The sequence below is a fragment of the Equus quagga genome, chromosome 10, assembly GCF_021613505.1.
Source record: "Equus quagga isolate Etosha38 chromosome 10, UCLA_HA_Equagga_1.0, whole genome shotgun sequence".
NCBI classification, from domain to species: domain Eukaryota; kingdom Metazoa; phylum Chordata; class Mammalia; order Perissodactyla; family Equidae; genus Equus; species Equus quagga.
In genome coordinates, this window is record NC_060276.1 from 35,739,834 (window position 1) to 35,759,330 (window position 19,497).

At 41.6% G+C, this 19,497-nt stretch overlaps 1 protein-coding gene across 2 annotated transcripts in view; it reads right to left on the minus strand.

The window, feature by feature from the left end:
• Positions 1 to 19,497, minus strand: part of TMEM164 (transmembrane protein 164) — a 167,687-nt gene that overhangs the window by 56,565 nt on the left and 91,625 nt on the right. For both annotated transcript variants that reach the window (XM_046673204.1, XM_046673203.1), the window contains exon 4: positions 14,241 to 14,307. In XM_046673204.1, the coding sequence (XP_046529160.1) occupies positions 14,241 to 14,307 (67 nt within the window). The remainder of the gene's footprint in view (positions 1 to 14,240; positions 14,308 to 19,497) is intronic.

The following is a 19,497-nucleotide window of genomic DNA, read 5'->3' on the forward strand; positions in this document are numbered from 1 at the left end:
CTAAGTTGCCATCAACTCCTTAAATTAGTTCAACAAACCATTAAGCCAGATAACTGCACTGTCCACTCTCAAGTGCACAGTTGTATATCTTGTCATGAGCCACTCAGTGAAATGACTTACCAAAATCCAGATACACCCTGGCTTTCCCTAATTAACATTTGAGTAATCTTATCCAAACAAAATGTGTAGGGTTTCACAATAATGTATTTTTGGAGGCCTGTGCTGGCTCCTGGTCCAGTTCCATGTGGCCAAAGACCAACTGCTTCATACAGTGTTCCTCGACTTGGCTACATGCCATTGTGCATGGGTATATCATGCATCTAGAACTCCTAGCATTTAACTTTTAATCCTTTTCAAAACTCAAAATAAATATTCAACTTCTGCTTTGGGTACTCATCTATTTATGCTCTACGAGTTTCAAAATTCACCTGCAGTGGATTTCACGTCCTAACTTCTTTTGGTAACTTTCTTTTTTATTGAGGTATAACTTACATAAAATAAAGTACAAAATATCTGAACTTCCGTCAAGCCCTATAATTTAGGCCTCATTTACAATAGCTGAATGCCTGACTAGGAAGATGTCCATCTTTATCACTGTTCAAAGATAAGTCTCTTTAAGGAAAGAACAGAAGAGGAATAAAAGCTGAGTAGTACTGAGTTGCCTTTGTTCCTTTGTACACTATATGTTGGTCCTTTTGCTTTCTCTCAATCTTGCTTTCCAGCCCTTCTCAAACGTTCATGTGCACACTAATCCCCAGAAGATCTTGTTAAAATGCAGATTCTCATTCTGTAGATATGGGATGAGGCCCAAGAGTCTGAATTTCTAACTAGTACCCAGGGGAGGCCAATTCTGCTGGCCTGGGGACCACGTTCTGAGTTGCAAAGACCCAGGGTACAGTGAGGAAGCTGGGGTGGTGCAGTGGGAAGAGAATGAGCTTTGGAAACAGAAACCTGGGTTCTAATTTGCAACTTCTCAACCCACTAGCTGCGTACCTTTGGGTGGATTGCTTAACAACTCTTTGCATCTCAGTTTACTCCTCTATATAAATGCAATCACCTACATTTCAGGGCTGTTGCGAGGATTAACTGAGATGAGGGAAGCAATGAGTCTAGCACAGTTCTGGGCTCTCCTCCATACAGAGGCTCTCACAATACACAGCAGCTATTATCATGAATGTCTGATTGTGCCTGCCATTCCCTACCTTTGCTGTTATGAACCCTAAAATTTCAAATTTGGCCATGCCATACTGGTGTGTCTAGTATTCTAACCTACTCTTATGGACTGCATGTTGGTGTGACCCCAAAATTCCTATGTTGAAGTTCTAACCCCCAAGGTGATGGTACTTGGAGGTGGCACCTTTGGGAGATTAAGTTTAGATGAGGTCATGAGGGCAGGACCCTCATAATGGGATTAGTGTCCTTATAAGAAGAGATGCCAGAGAGCTTGAGGGCTCTGTCCCTGGCCTGTGAGGACACAGCAAGAAGCCAGCCCTATGCAAGCCAGGAAGAGAGTCCTCACCAGAACCCAACCACGCTGGCACCCTGATCTCAGACTTCCAAGCCTCCAAAACGGTGGGAAATTAATTTCTTTTGTTTAAGCCACTCAGTCTAGGGTATTTTGTTATGGCAGTCAGAACTGACTAATCACCTACACTAAGCATACTAGCTATCCCATAAGCATTTATTGAGCTCCTACTGTATGTCAGCTCTGAAGTATCATTTTATTTCCCTCTGCTTCCCTCATGGCAATGCAATATCATTGTATTTTAACAGACACTCTATTAACTTTGACTGTTCTTTTAAATATGCTTAAGATTCTATGTTTTAATTTGAATGTAGAGAACTTGGAACCCCTAAAACCTCACAATGCCTTCCTTGGGAAGAAGTGGCATTTTCTCACCCTAAGCAATTCCAAACTCTGAATGACTAAGTACCTCCACTTCAAGAAACATCCTACTACCCTCAGTTCCCAACAACAGACATTCATTAAAGGTCACTGAAGGAACCTCCTCAACCTGATAAGGGCATCTGCAAAAAACCCACAGCTAACATACTTAATGATAAAAGACTGATGCTCTCCCCCTAAGATGAGGAACAAGACAAGTGCCCACTCTCACCCCTTCTATTCAACACTGTACTGGAGGTTCTGGCCAGAGCCATTGTATAAGGAAAAGAAATACAAGGCATCCAGACTAGAAAGGATTAGTAAAACTATCTCTATTCATAGAAGACATGATCTTGTCTGTATAAAATCTTTAAAAACACACACACACAAAATCTTAGCAGTAATAAATTAGTTCTGAAAGGTTGCAGGATATAAGATCAATACATAAAGAGGAACTATTTCTACAGTGTAGCAAAGAACAATCAGAAAATCAAATTCACCATTCTATTTGCAATACCGTCAAAAAGAATTAAAATATATAGGAATAAATGCAACAAAACAAGTACAAAACCTATACTCCAAAAACTATAAAACATCATTGAAAAAAATTAAAGAAGACCTTAATAAATAGACATCCTGTGTTCATGGATTAGAAGACTTAATATTGTTAAGACGGCAATATTCCTCAAATTGGTCTACATTCAATGCAACCCCCATAAAAATCCCAGCTGGCTGCTTTGCAGAAATTCATAAGATGATCATGAAATTCATGTGGAAATGCAAGGGTACCAGAACGGCCAAAACAATCTTGAAAAAGAAGAACAAATATGGAAGACTCAGACTTCCCAGTTTCAAAACTTTCTACAAAGCTGCAGTAATCAAGAAAGTGTGGTGCTGGCATAAGGATAGACATATACATCAATGGAATAGATTTGATGATCCAAAAATAAACCCTTACTTTTATTATGTTTTTTAAATTTTTTGTGAGGAAGATTGGCCCTGAGCCAACAACTGCTGCCAATCTTCCTCTTTTTGCTTGAGGAAGATTATCACTGAGCTAATATTTGTGCCAATCTTCCTCTATTTTATGTGGGAAGCTGCCATAGTGTGGCTTGACGAGTGCTGCTAGGTCCATGCCCGGGATCCGAACCCATGAACCCCAGGCCACCGAAACAAAGCATGAAAAGTTAACCACTATGCCACCAGGCTGGTCTCAAACCCTCAGTTTTATTTTTGATTGAGTTTTGACAAGGGTTTCAAGACATTTCAAAAGGAAAGAGCCTTTTCAACAAATGGTGCTGGGACAACTGGATATCCATACGCAAAAGAATGAATTTAGCCTGCTTCCTCACCCTACAGTCATGTGTCACATAATGACATTTGGTTTCAGTCACTGATGGACTGCATATACGATAGTGGTCCCATAAGATTAGTACCATCTAGCCTAGGTGTGTAGTAGGCTATACCATCTAGGTTTGTGTAAGTACACTCTATGATGTTCACACAACAAGGAAATAACCTAATGATGCATTTCTTAGAATATCCCCATCGTTAAGCAACACATGACTGCGTATATAAAAATTAACTCAAAATGGATCACAGACCTAAAAGTAAAAGCTAACACAATGAAACTATTAGAAGAAAACATAGTTATAAAATTTTGTCATCTTGGATTAGGCAATAATTTCTTAGATAGGACACTAAAAGCAGAAGTAGCCAAAGAAAAATTAGAGAGAGTAGATTTAAGTTTGAAGATTTTGTGTTTCAAAGGACACCATCAATAAAATGCAAAAACAACCCACAGAATGGGAAAAAATATTTCAAATTATACATCTGATAAGAGTCTGGTATGCAGAATACATAAGAACTCTCACAACTGAAAAATAAAAAACAAATAACCCAATAAAAAATAGGAAAGGACTTGAAAAGACATTTCCCCAAAGACATACAAATGGCCAACAAGTACATGAAATGGTGTTCAACATCATTCATCATCAAGGAAATGCAAATCAAAAGCACCATGAAATACCACTCCACACCCATTAGGATGGTTACAGTAAAAAAAAAAGTCAGACAATAAAAAATGTTGACGAGGATGCAGAGAAACTGGAACCCTCATACATTGCCAGTGGGAATATAAAACAGTACAACCGCTTTGGAGAGCAGCCTGGCAGTTCCTCAAAAAGTTAAACATGGTGGGGCTGGCCCCGTGGCCGAGTGGTTAAGTTCGCGCGCTCCGCTGCAGGCGGCCCAGTGTTTCGTTAGTTCGAATCCTGGGCGCGGACATGGCACTGCTCATCAGACCACGCTGAGGCAGCATCCCACATGCCACAACTAGAAGAACCCACAACGAAGAATACACAACTATGTACCAGGGGGCTTTGGGGAGAAAAAGGAAAAAATAAAATCTTTAAAAAAAAAAAAAAGTTAAACATGGAGTTACCACATGATCTAGCAATTCCACTTCTAGGTATCTAGCCCAAAGCTGACATTCAAACAGATACTTTTATACTAACGTCCACAGCAGCACTATTCACAACAGACAAAAGGTAGAAACAACCAAATGTCCATCAATGGATGAATAGATAAACAAAATGTGGTATATCATATAAAGGAATATTATTCAGCCATGAAAAGAAATGAAGCACTAATACATGGTCCAACATGGATGAACTTTAAAACTTTATGCTAATTGAACACAGTCAGTCAGAAAAGGCCACACATTGTATGATTCCATTTACATGAAATGTCCAGAATAAGCAAATCCATAGAGACAGAAAGTAGATTAGTGGTTTCCAGGGCTTGGAGAGGGGAAAATAGAGAGGCACCACTGATGGGTACAATGCTTCTTTTGGGAATGATGAAAATATCCTAAAATTAAATAGTGGTGATAGTTGTACAACTCTGTAAATACAGTAAAAAACACCCTGAATTGTACACTTTAAAAAGATAGATTTATGGTATGAAAATTCTCTCTCAATTAAACCCCCCTCAAAAAAAAGATGACTGAAGGGTTGGAGAAAAAAGCAAGTACTCATTTGCGTAGTGCTTTTAAACTTTCAAAGCCCTTTGCTATCTCTCGTTTTTCTTTCGTTCTGTTATCTTTTCTTCATAACCTGTGAGGTAGAGAGAGCAGACACTACTAACTCCATTGGAGAAACGAGGAAATAGATGCTCGATGAGGTGACATCAACTTGTTCAAAGCCCCAAGTCCCAGTCAGTGGCAGGGAGGGTACACAGGAGGGAACAGGGCACACAGCAGAGCTGCCCCGGCTGCACATCAGAATTGCCTCGGTGCTTGCTGAAAATGGGTATGTTTTGAAATCGGCCCTGGTGATTCTAATGTGCAGCCAGGGTTAAGAACCACTGGTCCATGGACTGGAGAGAGGGAAATAGCACTTGCTTCCAAGTGCTGGAGGCTGTTTCTTCTAAGCTTGTTTTAGGAAAACAGAACCAAGGCAAAGAACTAGCAAGTTCTGGAGGCAAAAAGCCTACTTTCTGGCACTCTCCCTGACTGCTGCCACTCCCTCCATGGGCTGAGGGGCTTGGACCTCACTGACAAACCCAAAGGTCTGGACATTTTATTCAAATAGGAAGAAAAACCAGAAGTGAACCTAATTCACCTGTCAAGAGGGAGGAGCGAAGGCGAATCAGTTCACTCATCAAACAGGCTGTCTCAGAAACCAATGGAAAAAACAAAGGCAAGGTTAGTCAGTGTGGAAAAGAAAGCCTCCCGAGGAATTTTAATCTCACTCAGGAAGGCTAATGCAGAAACAAAGCCCCCTTCACTCCACCATCACCCAGCAGCTCAGGGAGCTGGGGCCAAAGAGCCGGAGACTAACATCAAAAAGCACATGCTGACAGGAACCTCCTCAATTTCTCAGATAATATTAGGAATAGTAGTAACAACATGCGACACTGAAAAAGCACTTACTATAGCCAAGCGCTGGGCTAAGTTCTTACCCTACATGATCTCCATTCACCTGAGCACCATTTTACAGATAAGAAAATGGGGTGGCAGAAGTTAGGTCACTTACCCAAGGTCACATGGCTATAAAGGCAGATGAGGCAGCCACAAAACCATAGAGAGGCTGGCTCCAGGGTTAGCACTTTTGACCACTACACTGTACTAACTCTTAACTTCTACGCAGACACAAAAAGACCAAGAATATGCTGCGAACGATGTTAACAGTTGTTGCTGCTCAATGATTTCTGTTTTATTTTGGTGTTTTTCTGTATTTTCTACTTTTTTTCTTATTATCAACATATACTACTTTTGTAAAGAAAACATTTATACATTTGTAAACACAAAGGCACAAAAGCCTCATGCTTTCTGTTGCTGTTTTTAATTTATTGAAAAATAAGCACCATTGCAATGGTGGTGATTTTTATTTTTTATTTATACTTTTCTGTATTTCAGAAATTTTCACCAGTAAATATGTCTTTTGCTGTAATCAGGAAAATATCATTATTTCAAGTGGTTTAACAAATAATTCACCTGGGAAAAATATCATCTATCATCCCTCTGTCTTCACAGCCAAGATCTCAGGACATGTGTAAGAGAGTTCCCCTGGAATTGCTCTGAGGAATACAGAGGTTCAGGCTGGCTGACTAATCCATTTATTCTATCTGTGGATACCTTACCGTGGGCTGGGTACGAGGCCGCACAGGGGACAGAGGCCACAAAGATAACTATTCTTGCCCATAGGGAATAGTTATGCTGCAGTGCTGGGAACCTGGGGACAGGGTGAATGCACAGTCCAACCAAACTATGGAGTGCTAAGCAGCTATTAGAAAGAATGAGATTCATCCATAACTGAAGAGGTTACTGATTATCTACCGTCAGGTTAAAGGAAAATACACTGGAGTAATGTTTACAGTGTAATGCCAATTGTGTAGGAAGCCTAAACCCAAACAAATCAACACCTAGAAATATGAAGATCCTTATCTGCATTTATGAGCAAAAGAAAAATGTGGAAAGACACACAAACCTTTAACACAATTGACTTGAGTCCTATTCCCTTGAGGAATAGGACTGAAAGTTGGTGGGGTAAGATGATTAGCTTTCTCCTTTTACTCCTGAATGGCTTTTTAGTGAATATGTGCTATTTTTGTAAAAAAAAAAATTAGAAAAGAGGAGGAAGGACGACCATGAGCTTTAGCATCAGAAAGACCAAGTTCTCACAACAGTTCTGTCAATTTCTGTGTGTCTCTGTGCAAGTTATTTAACTTTCAAATGGAGACGCTAACAGATACCCACGTCAGAGGGTTTGTGTGAGGATCAAAGACTAATAATTAACAGCTAACGCTGACTGAGGGCTTCCTATTTGCCAGGTGCTGTGCTACACGCTTTATACACATTAACTAATTTAATCCACAAAAGTTAAGTAACTTAGTGAAGTTCTCTCCCTCTCCCTCCCTACTACCCCCCCACCCCGCTGGTTCTCTCTCTCTCTCACACACACACACACACACACACACACACACACAGAGTGGTACAGCCAGGATATGAAGCCAGAGAACCGGATCTCCAAGTCCATACTCTTAACTACGCTAGGATGAGCTATCTGTGAAAGCTTTCCTTTGCAAAGTCCCATGCACCAGTAAGGAATTCTTATCAGGAGAACCAAAAAAGATAAGAAATACACACAAAATCTAAACACTATAAGGGCTAAGAGATGTGACAGAAGCAGTGACCCAGGATGTCTTCTGGTGATTTGCACATAAGTGGCAATGTCTATATATACAACTGAATTCACGACTCTCCATCCTGCTCTTCAGAATCTCAGTGAGGAGCTTCCTGTGTCCTACCTCCATGACGCTGGCCAGGGCATTCTCTTAGTTGAACTGCCTCCGTCCTCTGCAATTTGCATGCATATTCTAATTAGTCTTCAAGGCTCAGTTCAGGCTTTATTTCTCTGTGAAGCTTTCTGGAGCACTTAATGATCTCTCCAGGAGGCAGTGTGTTAGAGTGCAAAGTGCACAGGTTCAGCTTTAGCACTTACAAACGTGTAACTCTGAGCAAGCCATTTCATCTCTCTGAACCACAGTTTCCTTATATGTAAAAGAGGGTTCTTGCGAGAATTAAATAATAACATATGTAAATTACCTGGCACACAATAGGTGCTCAATAAATTCTAATAATAATCCTCTTCCCATCTCTTGGAACTCAGAACAATCACAATTTAGTAATTATGCCTGAATTTCCTTGTGATTTTCCTTTTTCATGATTTTGAGTTGAATACCGTCATAACTTTTCAGGCATTTATCCCTTATTTTTCTAACTAAACTGCAAGTTTCTTGAGGGCCAGGAATGTACCCTGGCTGCTTCTGCATCCCCTGCAGCAGACAGCACAATACTTGACATAGAAAAGTGCTCAATAAAAATCTGTGGATTGACTAGTGTGACTAGGCTGGATCCATGGAGGACATAAGACTCTCAAAGATCAATCTTAAAATAAAGGTAGTAATTAGACATATTCTAGCATAGTCTCTCTAATTTGGCTTGGACCAGGAACCACAGACTCTTCTCAACACGCTCCATGTCCTCACACCCTTTGCATTCATCTGATCAGAAACACATTGGCCTTTGTAGGTTGAGGCACAATTTTGCTCAAATCAATTCTTCATAAAGCTAAGGCCTCTTCTGAAGCCAACTTTTTATATTTTAAGTACTCTCAGGAAAGCAAAGGGACATTCTGTCCCTAGTCCAGGCCCCAAATCCAAACTATAACTTTTTTAAATAGCTCAATTTTCCAGTCACAGAAATAACTTTTCTAGGTCGATTAGCACATCTCAATATGCCAATTAGCAAAGAGTGAGATTCTTAAGCGTATTTGCATGGGTGACAGCAAAGTTTTCCAAGTAGCACACACGGGTACAAGGTGTGCCAGCGGCAAAGCTGCATTCCTAGAACATTGAGATAATGATTGAGAATGATGGGCTGCCGCCCTAGTAATGAAAACATCATTACTAACCTCTTGCACTCAGGCTGAGAGTTAAGAACATTCAAAAGAACCAGTTAACAGAGAAAAAGGACCGGGCAAAAGGAGAGGGGTGGTAAAGGAGAAAAAAAGGAACTAAAATGATAGATCAACACGGACACACAAGAATGGGCAATTTTGATAAATGAGATAATACTATACTCGAGGTTTCGGGCCTTACAGAAGAAAAGAGCTTGATAAAAAGAAGCGTTATCATTCTTCTTATTATTCTAGTAGCAGACAGACGGCTGCAAACATAAATATAGGCCAAGCTAGAGTGCTTGGTCTGGGAAGGGGGCTGATACAGTGTCTTAAGTTTCTTTTCCCTTTCCAACCTCCCTTGCTCAGAACACTCCACATTCAGAAGAAGCTCTCACGGGCCTTAGAGGCAAAAGGAACAGGGCTGGGGATCAGCTTGGGCCCACTGCCTCATTCTGAGTGCCAGATCATCAGCTTTGCAAGGTAAGAGCTGTAACTGAAAAGCTAATACGTAACCAGGTTCTATGGGCATCCACCTCTTGGCTTTCACTTTCCAGAAGGTGGGTTAGCCTGGAATGGATGATATTCCTTGCAAATTCATAGGCATAGATAAGGAACCAGACATCACCCTCAGGCCAAAAAGTCACTGGCTATAACAAGGAGCTGGAGAACTAGGCAGTATATCTACTCTCTAAGCCATGGACTACCGACAGCTTCGGCGGGGCGATCTTCACATGGGGTCCATGGATGGACTTGTGGAGGGAGGGGAAGGAGGTGGCAGTCTGTGTCCCTCCAGAAATTCTATGCAAAATTGTGTTTGTGCATTTACCTGAGAAGAGGCACTATAGTCATCTTCAGCTTCTCAAAGAAGTCTAGGACTCAACTTCAGATGAAGGGACGCTAAGAAGCATTGCCAGCATCTTGACTCACTAGCATTCAAACCCGCCCTGAATTTCAGCCATACGATAGGAAGAGAGCTCTGAAGTCTGAGTCAGGAAACTTGGGTTCTAGGGGTACCCACCTTGGCTTCTTAAGCAAGTCATTTATCCTAAATTCCCCCTCTCAAAGATAACATTAGACCAGACAAGCTTTCAGCAACTTGCTAGTCTAATAATCAATAGCGCCATGATGCACTTCCCCTCCTTCCTTCCAAGAAGCAAAAGAGAAATCACCCTTAAGACATTTCATCTGAAGCCAGAAAGAGACTTTCCCCAGAATCCTGGCAGCAAAGAGCACTTACTTGTAATATGGGCCATTGGAATATACGTCCTTTCTTCTAAGGTGTCAGCTTCTAAGCTGGAGAACCAGGAGGAACTGGGACTTGCGCATTCTCTGGCTGGTCTTTGAATCCTGGTGCCAATGAGTCACAGGACAGAGCACCACATGTGGAAATTCACTGATGATCCCAAATCCTTGAATTTACTATGGCAACTTCCTCCAACTCCCTCTCTCTCTGTCGTTACATGTGTGAGTGTACATATGTCTATATTACTTGAATACACACTAATTAGTTCATTTTATTTTCCTTGCTTCCTCATTATTGCTAATGAGCAAAAAAGGGGGAGGAAAATAAAAAGATAAAGGGCTAAGAAGGAAGGGAAAAAGAAGTCAAAAGCTGGCTTCCTGCCTAATTGGATCATTAGGCTTAAGAAAGAGTTGCCTATCTTCCTGTGTCTTATGTCAAGTCAATCGAGATCAACTAAGGGGTTGCAAAGCAAAAAGTTCTGAAGGCCAGAAGTAGCCCAGGAGGGGTCCCAACCACTTAAAATAACCCGACAAAAACCAACCGTCAAGACACATGCAAATGGAATCACAGCCTCATTTTAGAAAAAGAGCGCCAAGATTATTCACCAGAGTGAACGGAACTGCTAGTTAAGAGAGAGCTCATCAAAGAAGTGTCAATGTTAAGGAAAGTTACTTGAACATTCTTGATAAGCTGGTTGGCTATAAAGCTTGACATTTATTTGAAAAGTATTACGTGTTAATATAACAAATATAATAGCAAATCTGTCTCAAGAGAGAGGAAGAAAGAGGAGGAAAGAAGGAAGGAAGGAAAGAAAAAGAAAGAGAAAGGGGGCAAAGAGAGAGAGAGAAACATTGTGTCTGCATAGAGTAGTATAGCTGTTATGGGCTGAATTCTGTGTCGCCCCCCCCCCCCAACAAATTCGTATGTTGCAGCCCTAACCCCCAATACCTCAGAATGTGACTGTATATGGAGTTAGGGCCTTCAAAGAGGTAATGAAGTTAACATGAGGCCATTAGGGTGGGCTCTAATCCAATCTGACTGGTGTCCTTACAAGAAGAGGAAATTTGGACACACAGAGACACCAGGGGCGTGCATGCACAGACGGACAACCGTGTGAAGAGGCAGCAAGAGGGCAGCCATCTACAAGCCAAGGAGAGAGGCCTCAGAGAACAACAACCCTGCTGGCATCTTGATCTTGAGGATAATAACACTACCTTGCCTCCTAAGTTTATTGTGAGGATTAAATAAATTAGTCCATGTAAAGAACTTAGAACAGTGCCAGGCACACAGTATAAGCACTTAAGAAGTGCCAGCTGCTATTACTGCCGTTGTTGATGTTAAAGAAACATCAGCAGGCCTAGTGAAGATATAGACCCTTGGTGTAACACAATACTGATTGAATAGTAACTTAACCACTGGCTTTCTAACTGACTTCAGGTATGTGAACGGGCCTCTGTTTTCAAGCTTGCACAATGGGAATAAAGCTGTCTGTTTATGCTCAGTGCTTCTCCAAGGAGATTATTTGGCTTTCCTTGGGGGAAAGGTCTCACTAGGAAGAGCTGAAGGTGACCTGTGTAGAGGAACCATATCCACCTCAGTTGATAGCAGAGACTGGCCAGTGTTGTGGGCTACAAGCACTCAAATTCAAGATCGCTGATTCTATAAGCCCAAGGGGAAATTTTCTGGTGTGCCACTCCTTCCTGGAATCCGAAAGAGCTGCAGGCATCTGCAAGCCAAGGAGAGAGGCCTCAGAGGAACTCAACCCTGCCGACACCTTGATCTTGGGAATAGTAACAGTGCCTTACCTCCTAGTTTATTGGAGATAAAAATGGAGAGATCAGTTTTCCATCTGCCTGATCTCTCTAGCTCCTGAGGAAACAGTAACAGTGTGACCAGACAGAGGGATAAGACAGCGTTAGATCCACTTCTCTGCCTCAGCAGGTTACCTCCACAGGCAGGAAGTAACTTCTGCTCTAGCACGGTTCCACATCCCTGAGCCAGGAAGGAATATGTTTGTAATTTGTTTGATTTGCACTATTCTTTGGTATTATCCCCCAGGGCTCTGAGACCAAGGCAGGAGTTCTGATTCTATGGTTGACTAGGTGAAGTCAGGCGAGTCATAGATTGTGGGGGATGTACAAGGAAGAGTGTAGTACCCATGTCAGCAGCCTGTGCCTGCTGATCCCAGCTCACAGGGGAACACTGAACTGAATGTGCCTGGCCTGTTAGGCCAGAGACCATACTGCCTGCCCTCCCCCAACCCTGGCATTTCCATTTTCAAGAGCTCGAATGGTCTATCTGTAAGGTGCTTTGGGCTCTTTGGAAAAAAGGGGCTAGGCATTATGAGCCACCTGGGCATCCTGTTAAAATTCGGTGTCCAGGGGGCCAGCCCCATGGCCTGGTGGTCAAGTTTGGCACTCTCCGCTTTGGCGGCTCAAGTCTGGTTCCAAGGCATGGACCTACACCATTTATGGGGGCCGTGCTGTCATGGTGACTCACATACAATATAGAGGAAGATCAGGACAGATATTAGCTCAGGGTGAATCTTCCTCAGCAAAAAAAAAAAAAAAAAAAAAGCAAAACAAAAAAAACTGCAGCATCAGATGCAGTAGGTCTGAGGTGGAGCCTGAAATGTCACATTTCTAACAAGCAGCACCCACGTAATGCTGGTCCTTGGACCGCACTTGAGTTACATGCTTGGAGTAACTTTGAATTATAAGCGCCTAAGACACTGATTCTCCAAGGGTGGTCTGAGGACCCCTGCAATCGGCATCACGTGGGGGCTTGTTACGAATGTTCCTTCCCTGGCATCATTGCAGACCCTCTCAATCAGACCTTCCAGGGGTGGGGTCTGGCAAGCCTCATATTTTAGCCATTGCTTCAGGTGACTGCTATGGACATTGTTTCAGAACCACTGCACAAAATCAGTGGTTCTCAACTGCAGCTCCATGTTAGAATGGACTTTTTAAAACACTATGCCCAGCCTGCAGCACAGATCAATAACTCGGATGCTTCAAGGGTGGGGCCAGGGCATCCGTGTTCGTTTGTTTGTTTTTCATCAGTTTTTTTTAAGTATCCCTAAGTGAGCCTGGAGCATAGTGAGGGTTCAAAATCACTGCTTTAGATGATTGCTTCTCTTTTAATTTCCATCGGTATACAATATGCACCTAGAAAAGTATAATGATCATAAGGGTATATATGAATATTTGTGGCAAGGGAGTGGCTGAATCCTCAGAGACAGTGAAGTGTAGAGGTGGGTGTAGGGTCTGGAGGCTTGGGCACTGCTCCTAACTCTGCCCTAGAATTTGTGTGACTCCCTGAACGTCAGTTTCTTCCTCGGTAAGGAGAGGCCATAATACTCGCCCTATCTACCTCACACAACTGTTATGTGAAAAAACCTTGTGAACTATAAAGATTATCATTTTGATATTTAAACTATGATCTTAATGCATGAAGCAAAGTTAAGTCGTGAAAATAGAAAGCAATAAGAAGGATATTACAGATGATTTCTTTCCCGAGCTTTCTAATGTGGCCAGCTAATTCCTCCACAGTCGCACATGTGGGAGTCTGAGGACAGGGACTGCCACCCCAGCCCCAAAGCTCCTGCTTCTCTCTCTGCTGGTTTATCACCCGGCCCCCTGCCACAGTGGGATTCTAAGTGCTAGCCTCAGGGTGTGTGTGTGGCCCAGAGTACTCCGTGGGTTTGGGTGAATGGGGAGGAATCTGATTCTTGTCCAAGGAGCCCCTTATCAAGGCAGACAGTCTTTGGGAAGATTATTTGGGGCCAATGTGGTTGAGTCCACACTAGAGGTCCTGAGAACACCTGGAAGCCTCTGTCTAATGGGTGGGGCCCCCAGCCTCCGTTCTCTCCACGAAACCTCTCCAAGAGCATCTATGGCTTTTTCGTTCTGTCCTGGTTCTGGCCTAAACTCTTACTGCAGCCCCAGAGTTTCAAAAAATACTCCCACCCCTATCACGCTCCACTGTATCCAAACAGGACTACATCAAACCTCAACGTGAAACATAAAGATATTTTAAAACTCACATGGGCACAGGAGCTAAGGATGAGGACAAGCACTGGATAATGAAAAAGTGAGCAAATGCAATTTTGTATGTTGTTGGTACGTTCCTAGAAGAGAGAACTTACCAGCCGGGTATTTACCACAGGAAACAGCAGGGCCAGAAGAGCTCCATTCAACATGTGCATCTGTAGCCTGGAGAGGAAGAGAGAGAAAGTCCAGGTCACACACAGCCTCTGCTACAAAGGCAGACAAAAATGTGTCAGGTTATGCCATGCCATATGGGCGAGCATGTAAACAGGTGGCTCTCTGTGTAAAATGGCACGGGAGTTGGCACACACGTGTAATAAATTAAAAGCAGCATATTTTGCATCAAGTGCAATGTTCTGAAGAGCACCACCACAGCCTCAGAACCCCCGAACGCTTCCCAAACACACTTTGGTTACAACACTTGATTACACAATGAGCTCTGTGCTCCCTAAACTTTCAGTCAGTCCCGATCAACTGCTTCAAATGCTGCAGCTCAGGCGGCATTAGAAAAAGGGAACTGGATGACTAAGTGCTCTGTTATTACAGTAAGACCTACTTTTCACAGCACAGCTGCTTATTTACACAGCCACATCCAATCCTTTTCCCCACAGAGAGACCTGGGCATAAAACAGCCAGTACAACCAGTGAGCCAGCTGCAGTATTTCGCAAACTGTTCGCCAACTTTCTTAGAAACGTCTTCAGGCGCTGCTGCAGGGGTGGGGAGGGCAGAAGTGGCAGCCTTCCAGGCTTTCTTTGATCTATTTTATATACTGGGCTCTGTGACTTAAAAGCAAAACCAAAAAAAAGAAGAAGAAAAACACCGGTCTGCAGCATGGGGTGGTGACACTGTTTCCCAATACCAAACTTGTTAAAACACATACTAGAAACCCTTGATGAGTCAAGAACCACCAAGTCAGGAACAAACTCTCCTTGTGAGGGCCCTGGGGACTGACTTAAGCAGCTTCCTTCATCATTCAAGGCAAGTGGTCCTTAACTACTAAGGGAGAAGCAAAGAATGACAGTCTGTTCCTCTTGAAGAAAAGCTGATTTGATGGGTCATGTGTGACCTCTGCTGAGTCAAAAACCACTGTAGAGTCAATGGGCCTCGTAGACCTCAAGACACTAGCTTGCTCACTCGTAAACTCTCTTACTCTCTCTCTTACACACTCACTCACTCAGCAGCTCCGGGAAACCAGAATTTCCCCTGTGCTCTGAATAGGAAAGCAGTCTATACCTCACAGACCCCCTAGACCTTTAGCTCTTCTCTTGGAGCTCACAGATGTGTGCCTAAGACTAAGCGACACTACGAGAAGACCCAAGGGAACAGCACAGAAGCCCCAAGGCTGTTTTTCGTTCTCCCCAATCTGTTTCTTACTGCTGCTCCTTGTTACCAATGCCATGATGATGGCAATGATGTGCACTTCATATATTCTAGTCAAGTATCTAACTAACTGCTTTACATAAACTCTCCTGCTTCATTTTTACAGCATCTTATGAGATAGGTACAATTATTTTTCCCATTTTGTTAATGAGGGAACCAAGTTCAGAGAAGCAAAGTGACCTGGTCAACGCCACACACAGGAGAACAGAGCCAAGATTCAAACCCAGGTTTATCTGACTCTGGACCACAAACTCTTATTATCCCCCTCGCTGCTTTCTATCAGAGAGTCCCTCCCTCAAAAATATGACCTCAACTGGAGAGTCACAGATGCTCTTTTTCCTTCCTTTTGGTTTCAGGAGTCTCTCTACCGCCTCCTTTATCCCCTGCAAGAGGCTTAATATGCTTTCAGGGGATGACAAAGGGGAGAATGCTCTTAGGCCACTGTACCAGGCCATCGCAATCCTACAGTTTAACAGGGCTTGGCTCATTCCATAAATGGGAGGACGCAAACCAATGCAATGTCACTCCATCCTCCTTGGGCTGGCTTTTATAACAGAGTCATTCAAGAGGACAACTCTGTCTTCTGAGAAACTGACTGCTGAAAACTCCAGCTCAAGCCTCAGTGCCTAGAGCAGGGGTCATTAACAGCCATTCCAGGTTTGGGGTGAAATAGAGTCTGGCCTAACTCTGCCCCTGGACCCTCCTATGTGACAGTCACAGCATAAACACTCACTCTAGGAGAGGAAAAATCACATGATAATCCAGGAAAAGCTGGACCCTGGTGCTATGCTTTGCCATTGGCCTTAGAAGAATGTTGGCATTTACACAAGGCCAATTAGATATCTGGGCACCAAAAGTTAAGTCTTGAGGATGATGGGACTGATCCCAAGGGACCATGGAAGGCCAAAAATAAAGAAGATAAAACCAACATCAAGATTCAAATGACTAATAAATTCCTAGATAAAGACAAGCCTTGTTACTAATAAATTCCTAGATAAAGACAAGCCTTGTTACTCATAAATTCCTAGACAAAGACAAGTCTTGTTATGGGTCCTCAAAATCCAGTTGCACAAGATATATATACGCAAAAGGGTGAATTATGCTTAACATATAAAAAGATCTTGTATATCAATAATTACGAAAAAATCTAACGTATGTTGAGCATTTCTATGTGCCAATCACTGGGTGAAGTAGTCAAAAGCAGCATCTCATTTAATCCTCACAGTTTTTATTATAATTCAGTATCATTTTCTTCAATTTCATAGCTGAGAAAACCAAAGCACTAAGTGATTAAGTGACTTGCTCACACAGCTGCACTGCCCTCTACAAACCCGGAGCAGAGCTGAAGAGGTAAACAACTGACAACATCAGAGGCAGAGGCTTTTGTTTCTACTTTATGCCCACCTCCAGTGGGCCACCCAGATTTCTGCTAGGTATGGGAAATGGGTAATGGGCAATTAGAAAGTCCTGTGAGAGTTCCCTCATCTGTACAATGGGAACAATAATCATACCAACTCATAGGATTGTTATAATGTTAGTATTTATAAAGTGCTTAGAAAAGTACATGTATATAGTAAGACTCATATACATGTTTCCTAAATAAATAGTGAAGAGCTCACCTAAAGCCTCAAGATTAAAAAAGGAGGAAGGGGAAAAAGAAAAAAAAAAAGGGAAATCATGTGAGAGAGTCGAACTGTTTCAAAAATTCAAAGTATGAGAAAGAGATCCATAGAAAGCAATAGGATAGATTAAAGGCCAGAATCAAAAACTAGAGCTTGGAGATGGATTCATCTCCAGTTAGTCATACTTACAAATCTCCTTCTTGCTGACTCAAACTCCTGGCCATTATCATTGTCACAAACATTTTTGTCAGCTTTGTTGTTTTTCTATAGGATACTGTGTTAAGTTATCTTAGTTGGTAAGAACCTGGGGCAACATGGCAAGTGTCATGGGTTTGATTCTCTTCCTGTTCAGTTAATTCATTGAATTTGGTTCCACAAACTAATCAATCCCTTACTGTGTGTCTAACATTGTTCCAGGTGATATAGGGAAAAGGAGATCAGTATACATAAGACATAGAATCTGCCTTCCAGAAGCTAACGATGTTACTAGAAAGGCAAGAAATTAAATAACTAGAGAAAATGCAGTATAATGGTTAAGAAGATGGGGTTTGGAATCAAACCTACATTCAAATTCCAGCTTTATATCACTTACTGGCTGAGTGACTCTGGAAAAGTCACTTAAAATACGCGTCAGTGTCCTCAATTGTAAAACAGGGCTAATAACAGTACCTAGCTGAAAGTGTTGTTGAGAGAATCTAATGAGATAAGACCATGTAAAGTGATCAACATAGTGCCTAGGACACAGTAAGACAATACATAGTAACTATTATTATCCTTAACAAAGTAATGTAAATGAATATCACATTATTATTCATAACAACAAATGAAGGTATTAAAAACCTTCACAAGATGGCTTATATTTCAATTTAGTACTTGATAACAACCAAGAACCAAAAGATATGGAACAAATGACAAGTTCTATGAGTGGCTGGAAAGAAAAAATCACAAAAGAAGAATTCTCAAAGGAAATTATAAAATATTTTGAACTGGACAAAAATAAAAATAAACATACCAAAGGTTCAGATCCTGGGCGCAGACACTGCACTGCTCATCAGGCCATACTGAGGTGGCATCTCACATGCCACAACTAGAAGGACCCACAACTAAAAATACACAACTATGTACCAGGGGACTTTGGGGAGAAAAAGGAAAAAAGAAATAAAATCTTTAAAAAGAAATGTGAGAGATGCTTAAAACATGAAATTCTTATATTAGAAAAAAAGAATGGGCTCCAATCATTAAGCTAAGCTTCCATCTTAAGAATATAGACAAAAAGGAGCAAAATAAACCCAAAGCAAGCAGAAGGAATGAAATAATAAAGACAAGAAATCAATGAAATTAAAAACAAAAACAATAGAGAAAAATCAATGAAAACAAAAGCCTGTCTTTGAGAAAAATCAATGCAATTGATAAAGCTCTAGGTAGAATGACATGGATAGAAAGAGAGATGACAAAAATTACCAAAATCAGGAAGGAAGGAAGGGATATCACTATAGACCCCCAGGAATTAAAAGGATAAAATAAGGAGATACAAACATTTCTATGCAGATAAATTTGACAAGTTAGATAAAATGAAGAATTTACTCTAAAATCACAAATTACCAAAACTCAAACAGGATGAAATAGAAAAACTAAACAGTCCTATTAAAAAATTTGAATATATACACAATGGAATATTATGCAGCCATAAGAAAGAAGGAAATTTTGCCATTTGTGACAACACGGATAGACCTCGAGGGCATTATGTCAAGTGAAATCAGTCAGAAAAAGGCAAGAACTGTATGATCTCACTTATACGTGGAATCTAAAAAGCAAAGACAAGCAAACAAAAAAATCCGAACTCATAGATACAGAGAACAGATTGGTGGTTGCCAGAGACAGAGGGGATGGGCAAAATGGGTGAACATGGTTAAAAGGTACAGACTTCCAGTTATAAAATAAATAAGTCATGAGGATATACTGTACAGCATTGTGACTATAGTTAATTATACTGTATTGTATATTTGAAAGTTGCTAAGAGAGCAGATCATAAAAATTCTCATCACAAGAAAACAAATTTGTAACTATGTGTGATGGTGGATGTTAACTAGACTTATTGTGGTGATCATTTCGCAATAGATACAAAGATCAAATCATCATATTGTACACCTGAAGCTAATATACTGTTATATGTCAATTATATCTCAATAAAAAAGACATTGGGGCTGGCCCAGTGGCATAGCAGTTAAGTTTCTACGCTCCCCTTTGGTGGCCCAGGGTTTCCCGTTTCAGATCTCAGGCGTGGACCTATGCACCGCTTATCAAGCCATGCTGTGGTAAGCATCCTGCATATAAAGTAGAGGAAGATGGGCA